Source organism: Haemorhous mexicanus, chromosome Z (genome assembly GCF_027477595.1).
Source record: "Haemorhous mexicanus isolate bHaeMex1 chromosome Z, bHaeMex1.pri, whole genome shotgun sequence".
NCBI classification, from domain to species: domain Eukaryota; kingdom Metazoa; phylum Chordata; class Aves; order Passeriformes; family Fringillidae; genus Haemorhous; species Haemorhous mexicanus.
The window spans coordinates 33502554-33525332 of record NC_082381.1 but is presented as its reverse complement, the minus strand read 5'-3'; the positions used below and the strand labels follow the sequence as shown (position 1 = coordinate 33525332).

The window sequence follows — 22779 nt, the reverse complement described above, 5'->3', positions numbered from 1 at the left end:
AATACCTGAAAGCAGCTGATTGGGAGCTGAAATTACACCATTCCTTGTTGCTTTCGATATTTTGGTGTTGCCACCATTGCAGTGGTCAACAGTGGAACAGCACTTGAATGGGAAAGCAGTTGGCCACACAGTGACCCCTCTGATCAAATACAATGCCAGTGCAAGTCCTGGGATTTCCAACGTTATAAGCCATATAGAGAAGCATTGTTATAGAAAAATTGCTGAATCTAAAAGGCCTTTTAAATTCTCAAATAAAAAGCCTAAGAAATTTATGACTGTGTTGCTAGATGTGGAGGCCAAGTAAACTCACAATGTTGATCTTAGTTGTGTTTAACTTTCTCCTGCCTTCTGGCACTTTGAGCTGTAGTGGAAAGAAATCATTTACTTCTAGTAGCTTTAAGCATTTGGAAACACAGGGGTACCATGGAAGAGCGTTAAAAACATAAATTATGTCACATAAATGGCCCCAGAGCTGGTGTTGGGTACCTTTCCTCTCAGACACTGCAGATCTACAGTGACATGTGTGGGCACATTAAAAAAAAAGCCCCTGGACAAAATGTGGTGCCAGCCCCTGGGTTACTGGCTTTTGACATCAGGCTGTACTCATTTAAAACTCCATTGCAAGCAAACAAATAAACACAAAGCTTGAGCTTCTAACCCTGAAGTTCCTTGCTGAAAACATGACTGTCTTTGTTAGACAATTGATATTTAAAGACATTCTTTGTTTATCTTTTTGTATATACATCCTTTTTGATCAGGGTAAAGTTTGGGATGGAATACAAAATGTGGTCTTCCTCCTCTTGAGCTTTTAATTGCTCTGCAAGTTTCACATTTAGGAAAGAATCTGTTCAGCTTTTCACCCTGTTAGAGATCAGAGGTTACAGAGTGCTCGCGGAGCCCCCAGGGAAGGGCAGCTGAGCAACGAGGGTGCAATCGCCCTCTCCACGATGGGATATGCTGGATGAAATCTCTTGCAGTAGAATAGCAGTCATCCTTCTCATTTGGAAAGGTTTTGGCTAAAAGAACTTATTTTTCATTTCTTTATGGTGCATTTAATTTTAAATGCAGGGTAAAGATTGTCAAAAAGTCTCAAGTACTACCGTGTGTAAGAACAGTCCGCTGACCTACTATGTGGAAGATTACCTTGTTTTAATGCATGGCAAAATGCAGTTTGGTGAACCCAGAAACAAATTAAACACTTATCCCAAAAGTAAATTAAATGAAAAATTTATATGTGACATATACATGTTCTGGTTAAGGTTGTTAAAGTTAGGCAGTAAGATTTCCTGATAGAAATTTTCTTTCTTGTTTTTTCAAGATCTCAACTTAATCACTTTACTCCCTTACCTTTGCATTTTCTTTTCACTTCTGAAAAGTCTGAATCTTTAAAGAAGAAAGAATAAATAAAGATTAGGGAGAGGGAGAATGAGGGTGGATGCCTGCATATGTACCTTATACACACAAGGAAGGGAGTGTGATATCCATGAGTTACACAGATTAGTAATACTACTTACTGACTACTCACTGACTACTAGAGACACTTAAGAAACACATGATAGGCAAAAAAGTATAAAACCATCATGGCTTAAATCTGGCCTAGATCTTCAGTTATGTGTGGTTAGTTTGAGCCATCTCTTTAAATCATTACAAATTAAACTATGCATGCGATTAGGATTTTTCCTGTTGCTTCCCCCCCCCCCCCCCTTTCCTTTATTTTCTTTTTAATGCCCCCCCCCAAAAAAAAAAAAAAACCACAAGATATTTTAGCTTGAAAAGGCATGTTTCTCTCTTTCTCATTGCAAATACCTAGTTTTGCACTAGGCACAAGGCCTAAACCAAAAATCTGTGCAAGAAAAAATGTTCTTTATTCTCTGACCAAAATTTAACATGATTCTCTACAGAACAGATTTGTTGTTGAAGTTTTATTTTTAGTGACATGAAATCTAGTGTTTTTCTTTGTTTTAGTTCAGAATAATTGCATTCTTCAGTAGCATAGTCTATTATTAGTAGTTTATTCAATTTCTGATGATCATTCTATTAAAATACATGATTATGGTTAGGCAGAATCACAGGTATATTTTACTTTACATTGAAGCTGAATAATTTTTCTGAAAGTTCACTGCATGTGTCCTCTGAACAAGAATATGTTGCCGGCAAAAATAGATCAGCGAGGAAAGAAAAGAGATTTGGCGAGGCTGTGTTTATTGTTCAATAAATCACAGTCACTATAAGTGACCTGCTGACTTCAAGTTCTTTAGGTCAAGGAACCCTTTGCTATTCTGCAACTTCACCTCTTTGCTGAGCCTCTTAATCAAAAGTGTAAAGCCAGAAAGAACATCAAACAATCAAGAGCTGGATGATTGGATTGGTTATTTTAAATGACTACAGCTATGGTTGTGACAGATTTGAGGATAGATTGCATCATCTCAGCCTCACTAAGTAGGTTGAATAGGTTGAGCATTTTGTGAAAAACAGCTCCCCTCCCTCCAAAAAAATTTACATGAAGCCATCACTCAAGTACTTTGACAATTAATTTACTACATGTGTAAAAACTGCAGGGATTAGGAAAAAAAATCCAGTATAGTGACACCTCAGCGTTGCTATAATAGAAATGAAAGATAATTTTTAATGTCTTTACTATATTAACATATATTTGCTATGCTGTTTTATTCAGGCTTATCTCCTAATCCAACCTGGTAATTTGTACTGGTTCCTGTGATTTGTCCTGGTTCCTGTGCTCTGAATGACGCATTCAAATGTGAGAGGGCTACAAACCAAATTGAGGCATAAAGAAATTAAGATGGATGCAGATTCCCTTTCCCTTCTGCAATTTCTGAATTGTGTGATTTCCATGATAGCAAACATCACAATAGAAAACAAGGCCAAACCAAAACCAACATCTGGATCATTGCCACAGGATTGTTTTAGATAACCAGCCAATAATGTAAAGGAAGATGTACTGCTTTTTACTGGGGTGGAGGCAGATCTGGGAATTTTTACATCCGAAGGCAATCTAGAAGCATGCTAGTTACTGAGGTATCCATAGGACTGCCATGGGATTTTGTGGGCAAAGAGCCCTTGTGCTTAGGCTGTTTGCAGAAAGGGAACTGACTAGCAGCCTCATTTAGCATGGGAAAACCCTAAACTAGAAAGGTGCCAGCAAACAAAGCAGAGGGAAGAGAAAAGCCGGACTTGGCTTAAAATCCTTCCGTAATCTACAGTATAACTTGTTAATACCTATCATGTGCACAATGCATTCCCTCCATTAGGACTTGGGGTGAATTAAGGTCATATGACCATGCAAGATTGATAGAGAAAAACTTTTTGTAGCCACAGTAAAAAGTAAAGCAATGATTTTTAAATCAACGATGTTACTCAAAAGCTTGCTCAGAAAAACCTCTACAGAATATCATGATCTGTAGTATAAAAATGTTCATAATTTTTTCCTTTAGTAATTAGATCTAGACAGGAAACATTTCTTGAAATATTTTTAGATGAAAATGAGCTCTTGAAGAGAGGAGTCTTGCACAAATCAGCCGATTTTATAGAGATATTTAAAATTATTTTTCCCTAAAACTTATAGAAGATATTTCTCTCTTATTTTTTTCCACTCTTTTGTTTTTCTCTTTTTTTCCCCCCACTTCAAGCAAGCCCTTTACTTCTCTAGAAAGCAGATTCTGAGAGAAAAAAATTAAAAACAGCCTGAAAAATATTTATTGATACTGTGTACTTGAAGGAAGATCTTTCTCTAGGAGCTCTGCTATTGACACAGAGCAAAGCAAAACTAGGAAGATGGAGGGCTGACACAATATGGTTCTAAACTTCCTTCAGAGCTTAAATGCCCCAGATCTGCTTACCTCCCAAAAAAGACGAGTGCAAGCATTGTCCTCTCTTTAGCTTTTAAACAAAAACAAGCTCAACAAACTGATGTTAATAGTCAGATACTGTTTTCAGCTGTGTCTGCCTACTGTTGTGGAACATATATCTTTGTCACATAAGCTGTTCCAAAAACTGAGGTGGGAGTTACTTGGTGGTGTTATCACAGACTGATCAGACACTACTACAGAACCTCTTTGTGCAGAAAGAAGTGGTGCAATTGCTATTACAGCAATACCTTATCCCCATTCTTGAGGATTTTAGGCATAAGTAGAGGAAACTGGCTTTATATATTTTAAAGGAAAAAAACCCAGAAAATTAAGAGAGACCCAAACAAAGATCCAGGCATTACAAATATGGTTCAGTGTATGCATTTATTGTGCTCTTTTTTTGCTTGATACAAAATATTTTTCTGATGAAAATTTTTATTTACTGCGTATATAATTACTTTTATACCATGGGAAAAACAGAAAACAATTGTCCTGTTATAAGGCTAATAAAAAATAAAAAAAGCTAAATAGCTTCCAGAAGAATTATTTGATCTCTGTAGTGTGTGCTTTAGGCTAAAATGTTCTTGGCTTCCTAAAAAAAAAATAAATTCCAGGTTGAAAACTCTGCATGACTATTATAGTTTGACTCATTCTATTGAGGCTAAGATTAAAAAAAAAAATGTATTTCTGTGGCTTGTTGTGCCAATATAAACAAATATAAGTTCTTCCCCTCGTCATTTGCAAACTTATTTGGAGAAACTCTAGAGATGAGAAGAATGATTGAATGCAGTAATGTCAGAGGGGAGAAGAAAAATAGGAGTATAATAGATGAAAATTATAACAAGCAAGATGGGAGAGGGGAGAAGACTAAAGACTGGAAAAAGTTTAAATCCATGGAGAAATATGGATATCATTCATCTGCTGTGGTTGGTTGGGAAGACAACACTGGGCAGAAAGGTAGTGATACAACTACAGCTATAATGGATGACCCAGGCTTCACCAATGTCCTTTTCCAAGAGAGCAGGTGTCTCTAAAGTTATGTTATCTGTAATAAAAATATATTTTTTTAAAAAAATAAGTTTTTTCAATGCCTTCTTCTAAGATGAGACACACTGAGTGGGAAGATTCTGATTCTTTTTGTGATAGACTGTACTCTCCTCTTCCCTTCCTATGTCCTTGGACCAGTTCCAACTGTATTTAATATCTAGGTCTTGTACACCATTAGTTTCTGATGAAAAACTACACTTACATGAATATGAAATCACTTGTGGCTATGTTCAGATATCTGTGGTCCTTTTTTTACAACTGCATAAGCCATTCAGATTCAGAGCAAAGCAGCTACCTGTGGTTGTCCCTTGGCTAGCTGGTCCTTTGAATAGCTGATTGTCCTCAGGGTGGCCACCAGGAAATACTGAGAAGAAAAATAAATCCCCCATCTGATGCACTGGCCTATGGCACATCTAGTTTTTATTATTATTGTACAATAGTTGGCATCTATTTTTCACCAGACATCAGGGCATGTTAAGCACCCTGCATTATATTGGTTAGTCCAAAAGGCTGTCAGATCCCCTGCAACCACAGAACATGAGGCTGGCCAATTCTCTCTCAAAATGTTTTGTTGACTGACTTTTAGCAAGTATTAAAAGACCCAAGTCTGAGGACTTACTGAGGAAATTGAAAATTCACTCAGTACATGGAGGTCAGAGTGCAGCTTCAACGTCTGTGTGTCATCAGTTCAGGTGTACCTTGGGTTTGTGGTGTTAAGTCATTTGGTTTGTTTTAACTGGCAGATGCTTTTTGGTGCCAAGAAGGCTACCTAAGCAGCGTGTGCAGTAACTTGGTCACTGCTGATGTCTTGTTGACTTGTTTGGGAGCAAGTGTCCCCTTTATTTGGACAAAAAAACAACAAAACCCAAACATTAAAACTGATGCTATCTAGCTCCCTAGTCTTTTGCACTTTAATATGGGATTGATTCTTCCCCAGATCTCAGTGAACACATTTGGAGACAAATTAAGCCAGCAGCACACTGCCGGTCCTCAGTGCCACTAAAAACGTTCAGTAAACGAGTTAAAAGAAAAATATCAGCAGACCTGAGTCGCACCCCTTCTAAATCATGCACCCAAAGAGTTTCAAGGTGGTGGACCCCAGGATTTTTCTGTATCTTAGACTGGGCCGCCAGCCAAAGGACTCCTCCACCCACCACCCCCTTTAGACATTTGTGTCTCATTAGCTCATGACAGATTATGCAGGTTTGGTGATATAATCTCATATATTGTATGACTCAATGCAATTCTTGTTGGAAAGAACTTTGTATAGAAACTTGCCTTGAATGATTGACTATCCCTGCTACTTGCAAATCAGCAGGCAGTCTGCTGGCAGATTTACCTGAGTGTTTTCTCAAATACAGTAGTTTTGCACAATGATTCTACCATGGTGGTTCTTGTGCTTATGTAAAAGGTCACACAGCATGAAAAATGACAGAAACTGACATATTTTTTGCATACTCAAGTGGTACTTTTTCAAGTGGAACAAGGGGTAACTTAGCAAACTAATCGCTGCTCTTTGACACACACAATGGCAGTGAAATAATGCTGAAAAAGGCACTTAAGGTCCTTTGCAGTGGACCATGGTTACTGCTTTTAGCTCTGATGAATGAGTTCTGAGTCCTCATCAACTGGAATTTTGAAATTCTGTCTTAGTCCACTTGATGGTTGTCCTTTAAATCAGGATTCAGGTAAAAGAAAATTACTCAACCACATAAAAGTCCAGCACTCGAGTAGGCAAAATAGAAAAACCTGGTTATAATATGGCAGATTTACATCATAACCTATAGAAAAGTATTCCGAAATATGTTTTATAAATTGCTTGAGCACAACTGTGGTGTTTTCTTAGCAATACATCCATAGGAGTTGTGAGACTCAGTGACCAAGACACCTAAACTTGATCTCACTCTCTTCTGACTGCAAGAGTTTGCAACTTCCAAGCTGCAAACACCTTTTGGAAGCTGATAATGACAAATACAGCAAGGGATGCTGATTATTTGAGGCTACCTTCAATGCACAACCATTCTAGCATATTTAATTTTCTGCAGAGTACAGACGAAATTCCATTTGTAATATTAACATAAGACAAAGGCTTAGGGTACAGTAATAGAAATGTTTTATTAATCAAATATATTTACATTTCTTCATCTTCTTTTTAAATGTGTGCCTGTTATTTTCATTTAAACACAATGTAATCTTTACATTTGATATCACAAGAATACAGCTACATGCATGACTTAATTGGTCCTTTACAGTAAAAAAGAGGCAATTTAATGAAGTTTAAAAATGCAAGCAAACTGTTGATCTTTCTAATTACAGTGTCATTATTATTTTTATTACAACACAGGACCCCTTCAGCATACTCTACATCTATAGGGTGGGCTTTTTCAGATTGACTTGATGATGTTGAAACTTCCAAAATCTAGGAAGAAAAAAAAAATTTCATGGAGTCCCAGAATATTATATTTTCTGGAATCTTATCCACAGAAAGGACTTGCATGGAACAAAATAGCATTCTAACTGTAATTTCTAAAAAAATGAGAGCAACTTAATTATTCTTAAAAGCAATGAGGACTTAATATTGGACATTCACTTATTTATTTGTTTGAAATCACACCTTTTTTTTAGCTATTACACAGCATCACATTACGCAATGGCACCATAAAAAAATTACTTTGAATTTAAAGGAGAGATGATGTTGCCAAAAGTAAAAGGTATACCTATAATTTCTTGTGAGTTTCTAGTATGTAATGTACTGTAATTATTATATTACTCCCAATTCAGGTTTCTTTCATGGGAAGAAAATCAAATTGTATTTAAAATTATCATCTTTAGGGGCTAAAAGTAAGTTTATAAAGGACCCAAAGTCTTTCTGAAATGTATAACTCTATGAACATATAAAATTTAATTCCACACTGAAAAAGAATCAGAACGAGGCACAGTTTTTAAATATGATTTCCAACATGTTCAGGATTGGACAAGAAAAATCAAAAACCAAAAGCTTGTATTTTTTACCAGACTACAAAACAGAGATGCCAAGTGCTTCAGAAGTTCTGAAATGGCAGGCACATAATCACTACATTTAAAGATAATTGTATTACACTTACTGCTTCAGATTACTGTGTGCAAACACATATTGTATGCATAACAGACCAAAATGTACAGTTGTTCTGCTGATACATGAGCTGAAACTCACTCAGTATTTGGGAAGTCCAGACAGGAACTGAATTCTGTTTAGTCCAAACCTAGAATGCATTTTGTGTTCACGTTGGTTTTGCATTTGCCATGCTGTAACAGAATGCCAAATGTGGTACGCATGAAAATGCCACTGTGAAATCATGGGTTTTCACTGTATTGCTTTCGTATGCTGCCAAATGTGTTGTTGTGAAAATGCACTGTATAAAATAATAAAATAATTGAAGTTGTCTTTAGGCATACGGAACAACATAGTGATTTACATTAGAAAGAATTTTCTGTAAGGAAAGTAAAATAAGTTCTGCAGACATACTACTCTAGTGCATTTTTTAAAAAATCCAGTACAGTCTTGAAACAATTGACCTTTACTTCACACCCATTCAGAAGAATATTTAGACATGTTTAAATGAAAACATACAAGTAAGTCTACCTGCAGTCAGCAGGGAACTTGCAATTTCTGTAAGCACATACTTAGGTACTATTTGCACTACAGGATTCAAATACAGTGGAGTGCTCTTCACTGCCACAAACCTCATCCCCGACCATGGGAGCAGGGTTGGATAATGCAGCATCACAACTCGCTGATCTAACATAGCTCACATTTGCTTTTCAGAGCATGACATTTTCCCTCTTACTCCATTTATAAATTTTCTGATCTCTTGTTCTTTGTTTAACTGTTTACTTGAAATGATCAATAGATACTGTTCAAATAGTTAACTGAAAGTTGGTGCCCCACCAGAATGTTACTTTACATTAAGTCACTTAAATACGGGAAAATGTGAGCTGACAGGCATGAGTGTCTGAAAGGTTTAGGATTTTATTTTGGTTTCTTCTGTTTCATTAACCTTGCTAGGAACAAAACAATGTTCAAATAGTCACCTTTAAGTTTCAAGTCTTCCTACCCAGCTTCCCATGCTTCTTTGAACCTAAAAACAAGCAAACAAACAAACACATTTATATAGTAGCTAAGAGTCTCATAGTTTTGAGGATAGAATCAGGCAGGTGACAGAATCGCTTGCTCCCCATACCTCTGCACTCAGAAATAGAGCTGAAAACTCATAGGAATAAACCTTCTTTATGAGATAATCTGGTATTTGCTAGAACAATGATAAAAACAATCTTCCCCCCCCCACAATGTTTTTTACATTTCAAAAGCTGAACACAAATACTCCTGAAGTAATTCCCTGCAGAGCTTTGGAAACTCCAGATTCCGCAGTGTAGTTTTTACAGTATAATAAATGAACACCATGCAGTATGGATGTCTTAGCTTTTAAACTCCTTTTAAATGCATTTGAATTTTACTGTAAGCTCTTTTTCTGCTTGAGCTCTTTGCAGAATTCATAAATGGTCTGAACCTGGTGTCAAATTTGTAGCTGATTCTGTCTAGCCCTTTACAGAACTGGATACTTTATTCTCTACATATTTAAAATCATCCCCATAAATGTGTTTAAAATATTTAATATAATCAACTGAGCCCTTATGAGCTACTCAGCACTTCAGTTTTGGTGCAAAACTGAATTATTCTGTTTTAATCCCCATATTCTCCACAATTTTATTTTGCAGTTTTACCTTACAATAAAGAATGACCTCAGACTGTTTAGGTTTTGCTTCTTGACGGTTGTGATTTTGTTTCTTTTCTTTTAATATATTTTCTTTTTCTTTTTTCTTTTTTTTTCTTTTAGGTTTTTTTTCTGTTTTTTTTTTTTCCTTTTTTTAACATTTTTGTCAACCTACTCCTCTAGCATTGAGACAATCAATATATAAACAAACTGGTCTCTAAAAGTGAAAACATAATTTGATTAGACAAATTGTGAAATCTGAAATACATAATTGATAAAAGCATGGAAAAAAGCCAATATGGAAATTGTTAAATCAACCCAATGCAATGACATCTGAGTTTTTTACATTTATGTTGGGAATATTTTGGCTTTCCTCCATTCACTGTACCAGGCAAATTTCCATGAAGTGAATGTTATGAAGCCTCCAAGAAATTGATAAAGTATCTCTATTCAGATTTAGCTTTTGTTTTGAAGCTCAGCCCAACTGTATTGAAAGCTTCATCTAATACAGGAGCATTTCCAATTTGATCCAGATAACAGACTGAAAATATCAATGGACTATAGTTTGGATTTCTGATTTGTTTTCCTAGAAATCAACATGACATTAAATCAGTTACCCAAACCAAAAGTTTCTTCTCAGTTTTCTGCTCCTTGTAATATGATTTACACATGGACTGGAATATTTAGTGTTTAAAATACTTTTTACCACCTCTGTTTTTCATAGCTATTAGACTGAATTTGAAAGCTCTATTAATTTAACACAGTTTTCCTACTTGTTTCTTTGTATAATGTCTATTTGCAGATATACAACATTCCATTTTTTTTTACTGGTTTTTGTTTTTGTTTTTGTTTTTCCTTTCTCAGAGTATCTGTGACAATGACAATGCAAACTAGTTGCATGAAAAAGTGCACACAGTGTGAGGCATGAGACTATGGAAATGGAATGCCCTTTGGTCTGAGGTGGCTGACACTGACCCAGGTATAGCTCATGATCACTTTCCATCCCACACAGCAATTTCTATTACAGCCATGTCAAGATCAACTTAGCCCAGCCCAGCTAAATGCACGGATTACATCTGGGTCCTTTGAGTCATGCTACAAAAAAAGGTGCAACAATAAACAAGTCCATGTGCATTCTCAGTCATAACTATGAGCAGAAGAACCCTTGAGACTCCTCACTTTGGCATTAAATAACAATTATAAAGGCTTTCAGAATTAAAGCAATACATGAAGGGACTTGAAATGTTAACAGTCCCAAGTAACTTGTCAATTGAAATAAGACTCATCCCTAGTCATAAATAAATAATCTCTTTCCTGGTCTCACTTCCATGCCAGGATCAATATCTCTTAACATCTTACTTATTTTATTACTGCTTTTGGTTTTCTGGGACTGATTGAAAGTTGCTCAGAGGAAATCTTTGGTTTTGCTTAAGTGTCCGTGACATTTAATCATGACTTTCCTTGCAGTTTAATTCCAACCAGTCAATCAGTTAATCCACTTCAATTGATTCTGTGCTCTCTGTTATTGGCTTGCACTCATTGGGCATCCTCTGGTGTCGACTCAGCTGGGTGGCTTGTGTGAAGCTCCTCTCACACCTCTCGCACCTGGTGAAGGCAAGAGAGAAAATTGAGACCAGGGAGCTTCTCTGGGGGGGGTGATGGGCTTTGTCTCATCCTGCCTAATCAGAACAGACACTCAAAAGTGGCTTCAGATTTTACTGGCTCAAGAGGTTTAATTGGTGGCTACTTCCAAGGCCTTGATGCCTATGATGGGACAAGGCCTGTCTGATTCAGAACAGAGGAATCTGTCAATAGACAGGGGGAAGGTGATTTCTCCAGAGAGGCCTGTCCTGCTGTAGCTCTGATCACTGTCAGTTCAAATAGATAAAGAACAAAAAGAGATTTTTAGGAGTGAGCCATCAAAGAGGCAGCTTGTCTGCAGTTTTCTGCTCTGTATCCCCTAAGAGAAATTGATGACAAATAGAATTTCACCTTCTGCTTTTTTAAAATCCACAATTGCCTATTGGAGGGTGAGAAATCACAAAGCAGTAATCGTTCAGACCTAGAACAAGAGAAAACTCTTTGTTTATCTGATCTGACCATGTAGTAGGATTTATTTTTAAAAGGCACATAAAGGTAGTGATTACTTAATTATCTGCAAACATCCACACTATTTGAGAAATCTGTGGGTTGAGCAAGAACTCATAACAGCCGTGGTGTTGCTTTGCTTTTATATTGTTTCCCTTTCTACCCTGTCCTCTCTTAGAGAACCATAATCTGCAAGAAAAATACTGTGTGAATGGATGAACAAAGCCCTTGAATTTTGCAGAGGATAGAACAGGGCTGTGCTTGTTTTGGAATTAATCCCTCATCCCTGCTCTTAAAGACATGCTACTGTATTTAATCTCTCAAATGCTGCCTTCTTGATTTGCATTCTGAACACTAGAGAAGGGTTTGGTGGTCACATCCAAACATGGTTGGAGAGATCTTTCTTGTATGGTGCTTGCTCCAAAAGCCATCCTCTCTTTAATGGTACCATGAGATGTTTTATCTCCAAAAAAGATTTTTATAAAAGTATCACTGCAATGAATCCTTCACCTTCAAAGGAGAAGTGAGAAAAACAATGGACTCAGCTAATTCATTTTTATCTTTCTCTCTTCACTGATATGAATGATAGAAAGTGAACTGTCAGTGATCTACTTGTTAAAAAAAGATATTTACACACATGTATAATTGGGATATTCTTCACGTTAATAATTTTTGGTGATAAATTTCTGTTTCAGGACTATTTAGCACAGACATTACAGAGTCATTCATCCAGGTTACTGTACCAATCTAAAATGTCAACACTTTTAAGTTGTATTTCCTTGATTGTCTCACGGAATATTTTTAGCGTCCTATGCCACTGTTAAAAACTGCACTGTGATCTTGACAAATGTAAAATGTCAGCTTTAATGTATCAGACCTATCAGCTCAATGAAAATAACTCAGAAGTATTGATTACTTAATGATTTTTGGGGTATTCATTAACGTCTATGTGCAGATCATCCACTCTCCAGAGCTCCTGAAGTGCTGATGACACATTAGTGCACTGCTGATTGTTTATTAGAAAACTGATTACTTACTGGATTAGTGTGTCAAAATATACTACCTTTCATTGCCTGACAAACTTGCAAATTATTGTATTATTTTTATATACATACATATATATCTATCACAGAGGCATTATAATCAATTTTAGGGCTGGGGGGTTAACTTAGTCTGCATGAGATATTACTGTCTACTTGAGCTTGATAGTTTGGTTATTTTGATGTCTACAAAGACAAGTACTTTGCTTGATGAATAATAGGAGGCTTGGATCCTTGCCTAACTAAGCTGTAAGTGATACAGTTGCTACATAACCTGTAAAATCAGGTGTGGCAAGCCCTGATTTTAAGAGCCTGGCCAAACAATGAAATACAGGACAACGGGATGCCTAGACACCTTTAGTGACTTAGATAAAGGCTACAGAGTGATCGAAAGACAGTGTTACCCACTAAAATCATTTGCTGTGGCAGGCCTCCTTATCCTTTCTGGAGCTTGTCTGGGAGGCTGGAGTTGGGCAGGCATTCACTCAGCACCTTCCATTGCTAGTGAAAGTGCAGAGCAAGATTTACCATATTTCTTTAAAATACAACTTCCCGTCCTTTATCCACAAGCTTCCTCTTTTGTAGGAGTGCTCTACCTTCCTGGCTACAGGCTGATACACTAACATCAAGGCACAGGAAAGAAGGATGCTAAAGAGAGAACAGAATCTCTAAAGAGAGAACAGAGAGAATAAATCTCTCAATACAATCACCTACCCTTTATGAATAGGAAGGCTGTGGGTGCCAAGCATTGCTGCTGGTCAAACTGTGATGTCTGCACTTACACAGCCATGGGGCAAAAGTCAGAATAAAGCCTCTGACAAGGCATTTAATTCCCCTGTCTTTTGTACCTGGATAACCTTCAGATATCACCCAAGGTGCCTGGGATTTTCTAGGTACTTCCAAATCATGTGGGTGCTGCTTTCAGGACCATAGTTTTGGATATATAAGTACCTGGCTTATGGGCAGAGATGTGTATTAGGCTCCTGATTTCTCTTTTCAATGTGGTCCAGAGAAGTTGTTGCTGGATACAAACTGATAGAAAAGGTGAAGATGATAGTATCACAGCAGTCAGCATTACTGTCTCATAGTGGGTAGGAATGGGAAGAAGAACAGGAATATTTTTCTTCTGGATTGTGATGCACTCTATGCAGTCTCTCCCTCTACTAACCATTCTTTCCCAGCCCATCATAGCAGAATAACCACTCCTACAAGCTCTGTCCATGAGATTGGTGAGTTTTTGTGTGCATTCTCCTGTATCGTAACCCACGCATGTTCAATGTTGCATTGGAAAGCTGAACAGTAGTCAAAATTGTCAGAAAGGAAAAGGAGTCCATATCTCATGTAACAACACCCCAAGCAACTATGGGGCTGAGCCCAAGCCTGAATGCTAGACATACTGAATTTTGGCTAAGCTTGCACTGTAGATGCATGTATTGGCAATAATGACAGTTATTAACTGAGATACAATTCAATTTCCACTTAGGGCCATCTGACGGCATTTGAATGGAGTTTAAATAGCCCCAGGCACGTATAGGTCCAAAGCAATTCCAAAGTCCTCAAACAATTAGATACCATCAATGAAAACTGGATCCATGTTGCCTTTTTTACAATGTCTGTGTACACTGTAGTTGTAAGGAACAATGTCCTATAGCATTCACCCTCCTCAGCCTCAAGGCTTCACTCTGCCTCAGGGTTTCCTGGTATGATTTGCTTGGGTGGAGGTGGTAAACAGAATTGTTCTAAAGTTCACTAAGTGCACCAATAGTTTTGAGATATTTCTAGAGTACTGGGGTTTCTGATTTTGTTTAGATAACCCTCATTGTTACTGGTCTGCTTGTTTGCTTCACAGTGCTTTCAAAACATTGACAGCGAGGATTGGTTTAATTTGCACATTTGTGTCAACCTCTGTGAAAGGCTTTGGGTGGAGAAAATGCTGAGGGTCTATTTTAGAGAAAAAGACATTAATTTGATACTCTCAAAATAAACATTTTAAGATTTCATTCAACAAGGACATTTAGCACTACATTTTAACTCCTTTGGAAGGTTATCAAAAATCCAAGAAAAACTATCAACCAAAGAAAATCCCTCTTGACAGCACTGAGATGTCACCGCAGGTACAACATACATATTCAACCTAAAATTAATGCTCCCCAGTTTTGCATTTCAGCAAGAAACAATGTAAAATATGTGAGCTGTTGGAGACTGAAAGAATCTTTCCCCTTAATTACTTTGGATTGACTCCTAAATATTAGATCTTTGAATAAGCCTGATTCTGTAGGCAAATCCCCTCACTATTTTTAAATTTTGCTGAAATGGAAGCAGGGAGAGGGTGAGAAAAAATTAAGAGAAGAGAGGTGACAAATAATTTTCCTTTTTCTCCTGCATTTTAATTTACTTAAGATCTTTGTTCCCAGACTAGCAGCCGTAGTGGAGACTTCAGTAAGATAAGAATACACAAAAACTTTACAGTGGTGAAGCTGGCTTGATAGCTTGTGATGACATGAAAAGTCAAATTCAGCTAAAGCCTTGACTACAGATAACCTCACTTAGCATTGTTATCTTAATGAAAAGAAAATAGAAAAGTCTTCCACCATACATCCATATTTATTTAGGACCTGCAAAGAAAATGCCTCCTCACAAAAAAAAAAAAAAAAAGCTTTTTAACCAATCCCAGACATCCTCTCACAAAACAATTAATCTGAAATATTTTTTAATATACTGTCACCAATGTTCACCATTTTTAAAACCAGCTTCTGGAAATAATATGCATACAAACATACTTAGTGTCTAACATTGCTGACTTAATCCATGCTGACTGTAATTTGTCTACATACCACGTATGAACATAGCTGCCCTACTGCGTTAGAGATCATGGGATTGCATTCACAGCAGAGGCACTTTCAAAATTATGCCTGTTATTTTTCAAATAACTTAGCCAGAATTTAAGTAATTTATCACTATCCATGCATGGCAATTCTTTCTAATATTAAAAGTATTAGTTAAAAGAAGTGTGTCCATTGCAATAAATACAAACTTCTCTGAGGTAGAGAAACGCTATCTCAGTGGGCTTATCAGTCTTTTTGTGTGTGGGTGCGTGTGTGTGTAAGTGTACTGAAAATTCCTTCATAAGCAAACATTTTAAACCTAAATCACACGATCAAGAGACAGAAATTTTGTTTGTTCTATTTATGGCTTTTGCCTAATTGAATTTGTTGAGGGCTTTTTCCGAAACTTTCTCAATAGCAGATCTTGCGCAACCCTTTCCAAAGGAGGATCCAAACAGTGGTGAGACATCAAGATGAGTTGCAGCTCTTTCTTTTTCCCCCAGCAGAGGTGATAGATTGATTTCTGGGTATTTTCCTGCCCCTCCTCTCTCAAATGCAAGTAGTCCTGCATGAGAGACAAATATGAACAGCTTGCAGGATCAAGGCTCGTGTGTCCTCTTATCTGACTAGCAGGGCTGGGCAGATCTGCAGCTCCACTTTCAGCTTCACGTGAAGTTACTAGTCAGCTTAGAGCAAATGCTTCAACAAGCCTTCCAGAGAGAAAATGGTACTACTGTTTCTTGTGCTTGAGCAAGAAACTAAAGAAACACCTTGCACAGCTGAAATTGTGCCGTACATCATAAAGAACCAGTACAAAGTATACACTTTTTTTTTTTTTCTCTGTCCTGCAACTAAGAAATAGTCAGATACATCCTGGAATATTTAAATGCTTCCACATGAGTGAGGCAAAATGTAAAAAAAAAAAGAAAAAAAAACAAAACCAAAAACCCTAAGAAACCCACAAAAATGAAACAAACTAAAGCAAAACAAAAAACAAATCCCAGACCTCTTGTTAGCTGTATTACATACATTAAGCCCTTTCACAAATGAAATTGTGCTGTAATCAAGTCCATTTTGGAAAATGGTAAAAAAATTAGTAAACCAAAGGGGAAAAATAATGACTCTAAATGGGGCAAAATAGCAGATCTATTGGAAACATGACAAAAAGAGGATGTTAAGGAAAAAAATTAAGTGGAACCAACAAGGTTACACATAAGTAACACCTTAACATTAAACGAAATCTATTTTCCATTTTGACCTGGAAACCTCTTCCATTAATTACTAAAATCTATTTACACAGCAACAAGATAAAATCAATCTGATTGCTCACACCACTTTTGGCTCACTTTCTGTGGGCTCTGAGCATTCAACGGACTGGCTCAAGAGCAGTCAGTACTTAGATGTTCTGAGTCTCCATGATATCCTAGCCATGATTTCTGCTGTGCAAGTTCCTCAGTACTGGATATGCAGCATTTTGTTCCTGGCTGTGCCTCCTTGCCCCCAACAAAGACATGTATGGAGGTCGTGCTTCCTTCCAGCCTTACATGGAGGCAAAGAGTGTTCACCAGTATCTCTGTCAGGCTTGCTACGAGGGGTTCTGACAGCCCCACGGCTGGGCTCCCTTACATTAACCAGATCAAAAGCACTGTCTGGCAAAAGCAGAAAAAAAAGTCAAACTGAGAAAAGTAGAAAGGGAACAGACAGCGCTCGAAGAACTGGGAGAGACACAAACCTTCTTCTACACTTATTCCCCTTCCTCCTAGGAACATCCAGAAAACTTCAAAAAGAAGTAATATCAATGTATTAGGTGAAATTGCTCCAGTGACCACATATATATATATATACTCTGAGCCTGTCAGTTCAGCCAAGACAAAGACACAAGTATGGGATATATTTCTTCTGCCTTGGAGAACACTTCCTCTTTAGTAGGCAGACTTGCACAACAGAAGGTAAAATATACCTGGATCAGCTCTACTATTGCTGGAAATGAGCAGTGCTGGAAGATTTCTGAGACAGGTATGTGTTTAGCTTTAATATCAGTAATTGAAAACTTCAGAAATTAACAAAGTCTGTTTAATGTAAAATCATCTTAATTATGTGACTTATTTGTTTTCTTATACCTTGGACAGCTGAACACTTCCAATTTATTATTGTGGTCTTTCAAAACCTCATTTTCTATCCAGTGATAGAAAATGAAGTTTCATTTTCATTTCCTTTTTCTATCCAGTGATTCTGAGACTAAAAGAGTTTCATTTTCTATCCAGTGATTCTGAGACTAAAAGAAGGTGTATATTTTTCCCCCATATATAACTCGAGCCAAATTAGCTATTAAGTGAAGCTCCACCTACCTCAGCATATAGACATCAAAGAATCATATTAATGTTCCTACAGCATGGCCTGTCTCTGTCTTGATCATATTTTCAGCTATGGTTCTCTGGCAGCAGCTTGCCACTTAATTTAAACAATCAAGATATAGTTAGAGAACAGAAAATTGCACAAGATTTTCAAGAAACTCAAAATCAAACCCATACAAATTCTGAGTTTTCTGAAATTTATTTTCTGATTAACAGCACCACTAGCTGCTTTACCTCATGGTCTGACCTTGGCTTTCAAGGGAACATCCGCCGAGTGCTGGCGATGCTAGCGAGCAGCAGCAGTGCATTTCCCTCTCTAATCTCAGCTGGCAAAAGCTGCTGGCTTCAAGTACTCACTTGAAGGGCTTTTCCCCCGTGTGTGTGCGGATGTGGTTGTTGAGCGTTGTGGCACCAGCGAAGGCGCGCCCGCAGTAGCCGCACTTGAAGGGCCTGTCGCTGGAGTGCGTCACGACGTGGTTCCTCAGCTCCGAGGGCTGGGAGAAGGACTGGGAGCAGTGACCACACTGGTAGGGCCTGCAGCGGGAAAGAGAAGCAGCATGCCATCAGTGCTTGCTGTTGGCATGAGCAGGAAACCACACGGGAGGGGGCTCCTGATCTTCCCAGTAATTTCCAAAGAGAACGGTGGGCGCACTTCTCTGGGTCTTTCTCGGGAAACACAAACCCAGAACTTCACAACCTCCTTAACAAATGTGAAATTCTTGGGCAGGAATTAAATGAGGGTCTATGGGACCCAAAAACCATAAATCAGCAAACTAGTGAGCCTGCGTTACACATCTGCCTGCCTTAGTTCTCTCAAGCTACTCCTTAGTAAAAAAAAAAAAAGGATCCGCACACATTGGAGCTGAGGGACTCCTGAAATCCTCTGTCTGTTGGTGAGAGCTACAGACTTACTTGCAAATGCATGTCTGATGGTTATGTGCACATCCTATCATTATTCTGTAGCTATTCACAATTAAACTCTTCATATTGCTTTGGAGGTTTTTAGAGGTCACCTATTTCAATAAGAGATTTTGATAAAATGACCACTGTGTTACAATTATCTTTCTGTTTTCTTATTTCAGTTGAAAATCTTTACCTTTCATTAACATTTTTTTCTCCCATCTAGATCGAAAATGCCTGTGTTGGGGATCTTGAAAGGAAACCCAGAACTCAGGTTTTCAACAACACATCTTGTTAAAAATGAACATAATGAACAAACACACAAAACTGACTGATATGTTACAAATTCAGAATCATAGCAAGCAGACTGCAAACACAGAAAATAAAAAGGATACACGACAGCAATGTGAGACTGATCTGCTGAAATGCTAACTAAAATAAAATGCCAAGAAGTCATGTCTATATATGTCTCTTTGGTAAAAGTGGCTTCATCTCAACATCCTACGAGGGGTTTTTTTCCATTTCACATTTGTTTCAAGTTAGTAGCAGAGTTCTAAATGCTTATCAGACTGTTTGCTAAGAAAATTAAGATCCTTTTTCTGGAGGGATAATAATGATTTTTACCCCACACAACATTTTAACTCTTGGTGTCTGCATTTCCAGAGCTAATGGCCAACACAACTTAATTGCTCTCTCTGTAATAAATGTATATGTTTAAATGGCTAGAAACCAAAACTAAAGGGAAAGAGACAATGGTGACCAGGCATGTACAATTCAATTAAGTGCAAAATAAAGTGAACTATCTCATTTGTCAAGTGAACTGCTTAATTGTGGCTACTTGCATCACTGAACACAAATACTATTATTTTACAGTGCTTCAGAGCACTGAACCCTGATTGTAGAATTTTTTAGCTTGATTAATAGCTCAGTATTCATCAATAACTCAATAGCTTGCAATTTTAATTACTTGCATTTGAAAATCTAACTACTCTCCAACAAGTCTGAAAGTAAGATATGAAAGCTGTGGAAAGGTAGTTTAGATGGTGTGGCCCCTAAAGATACATAGATATATGTAAAATAATATTAAAAACCCAAAACCAAAGAAAGTGTTTTCCTGTTTCTCTTACTGAAAAACAAGTAATAACATGTCCAGTTTTTACCTTTCTTGGAGTCCAAAGTTAATTTACACAGAAAATGTTTATCAAATTTGGTATGAAATTTCAAGAGTTGGTAAAACAAAGATAATTGGTGAATGTGCTAATCAAACATTTTTAAGCAAAATAATGCAGTAATATATTCCATATCCAAGAAACATTGATTTTTTTAATAGTGAAGGGGACCATTAACATCTATTAGCCTCTGGTTATCTATTTTTAACAGCAACCACAAAAAATGATGCAATGCTACATAAAGCAAATTAATCTTTTTATTTTTTAAAGTGATAAATATATCAATGTGATTAATTTAATGCAGTGAAAATTAACACTGTAACTTGTCTGTAAACAGTCAAAATTTCAAACCAGATATAGGTGAGCATTGTGATGACAAACAATATGGGTTCATTGACTCATAATAAATGCCTTCATTACAAAATACAGAATATATTTCACTGGCTTATACTCAAGTAAATCAGCCCTGGTGCAAAAGATCACCAATTGTTAGATCACTTTGACTCTATTTTTCTGATTGATCCACATCTTGGGGGAAAAACTGTTAAAGTTACCCTCCTCTTTGCAGAGGATGAATTTATCCAGTTTATATCCAGGTAATTCTAATTAATACAAAAAGGTGTAATTTTTTTAAAGCTTAGATAAATTACACACATTAGGCAAAATTAATTTTTAAAAGAGAGCCTAAAAATGCATTAAAATATTATAACATCTTAAAAATTCTCTAATTTGCACTCTTGCAAATTTAAATATGCCAGCTTCTGAAAGCTTTTGGATACTATTTTTCAAGGAGAAAAAAAAAATTACATTTCAATAAGTACAAAAGTTATCATTTTGTTCTCTGGTAACAATTTTACCGTGCTCGGAATTTCTTTTCTTGGAAGAAAATAAAATCAATATGTTATTTTTCAAAAAAAATGAAAGTGTTGCTGAAGGACTGAAGAGGAGCCGTGCTCGGTTCAGTGAGTACATTGACATGGGCAGAGCACGCCTGCCTTTGATGTAGCAGTTATGTCTTCTGCCATCACTTTTGTCTGCACTGGGACAATGAATTCAGATGGTGACCTCGCTGAAACAGAGTTTTGCAGACAAGGAGGAACAGCGACAAAGGGATAGAAATGTTGGTTTTCACAGGCTGTGCTTTCAAAAATCCACTACTGGGCTGAGTGCACTCCCAGCTCAGAAAAACTAATTTGCTTGGAATAACCAATACGTGTATTGTACTTTCTTGAGCTTCACAGTATCCATGTGAACCAAAATCTAACCAGATAGTAATTTTAAGTTACATTTTGGAGCAGCTAAACTGATTACAGCCTTGTGCAGATGAGAATGATGTTCTGACAGCCATCAAAAGTAGTTCTAATGTTTTTTGTTGAACACCTAGTTACATGGAAGCTTTTAGCTCCACATCTTTCTTTTTGTGCTTAGAGAAAGGAAATCTACTTACCCAGAAGAAAATTTTCCTGTTGGAAAAATTACACTGTTGTTATTAATCCCATGCATCATTGATAAGCTATCTAGGTTTACTGACATTTACAATCCACCAGCTTTTTCTAGAGACCTTAATCCTACAGTCTCTGACTATATGATGGCCCATATAGGAACACAAGCCATCCAAATTGAAATTCTGAAAGCAATTCTAATGTAATCATTTTCAGGCTTTGCGGTAATTTATAATTTGAGCTTTTCCAAGTTGTGCAAGACACACTTTTCAAAATGAAAACACTATGGAATAAATTTTGATCTCTAAGATAGACAATCTCCTGAATGATTTTGCTCTTTGGTGAGGTCTTTTGTTGTCTTAAAACTTTTCTTACTTTTCCAGCTAATATTTTTCTGGGTGAAACTACATCATGTATGGGACCAGTACCAAAGTCATGCTTTCCTTTAAGACTTACTGAACCTCACCAAAGCTCATGCAGGGAATGTAGAACCCCTAACATGTACAAAGCATCTTAAGAGATAGAAAAAATCCATATGCTTTCATCTGAAATAGCTACTGAGAGACAGCTGTATATTTAGTTTAATTCTTTCTAGATTTTCACTTAGCAAAACTGGCATTGCTTAATTTGTCTTTTACTATTCCTCTTCCAAAAGAATATATTTTCCAAATTTTGACTCCAAAGCCTATCCAAAGTGTTACAAATTTATTTTCTACATCATAAATTATTAACTCTTTTAATTATTAGAACCTTGGAATATCCAATCATTATTTTCCACTGCATTTTTAAACTATTCCTTTATGATTAATAGGTTTTTAGTGCATCCTCGTCAGAAGTGAATTTGCTCTTTTCAAGGGGCATATGGAATTCTAGTGTAATCTTAGAAGAGAAATTGTTTGTAAGAGTGAGTTCCTGAACACTCGTAACTTTGTCATTGCAACTCTTCCAGCCCAGGGAGACAAAACAGTGCAGCACTGTATTCTTTTCCCTCAGAAAGAGCTAGAAAAGCACCAGCTGAAAGGAGAGACTGGCATGCAATTGAAAGTGCTTTTCTCCCTGTTGATGACTAAGAAATAAAAATCCAACATGATCGTAGTTATAGAATGGTCTGTGTTGAAAGGGGCCTTAAAGACCATCTTGTTTCCAGCCCTTGCTATGGGCAAGGACATCTTCCACTCAAGGCCCCGTCCTGTTTGTTCATTCCCAGGACAGGGCATCGACAGCATCTCTGGGAAAATTTCAAGTCTGTCTCATTACCCTCACAATAAGAATTTCTTTCTTACATCCCATCTAAATT

General features: G+C 37.0%; 1 protein-coding gene across 1 annotated transcript in view; it reads right to left on the bottom strand.

Moving 5' to 3' along the window:
- Positions 1-7009: 7009 nt before the first annotated feature.
- PRDM6 (PR/SET domain 6) overlaps positions 7010-22779 on the bottom strand; it is a 79466-nt gene continuing 63696 nt past the window's right edge. The window contains exons 7-8 of the mRNA XM_059836500.1: positions 18329-18505; positions 7010-11269 (exon numbers count right to left, since the gene is read on the bottom strand). Of these exons, the coding sequence (XP_059692483.1) occupies positions 11155-11269; positions 18329-18505 (292 nt within the window). The 3' untranslated portion in view covers positions 7010-11154. The remainder of the gene's footprint in view (positions 11270-18328; positions 18506-22779) is intronic.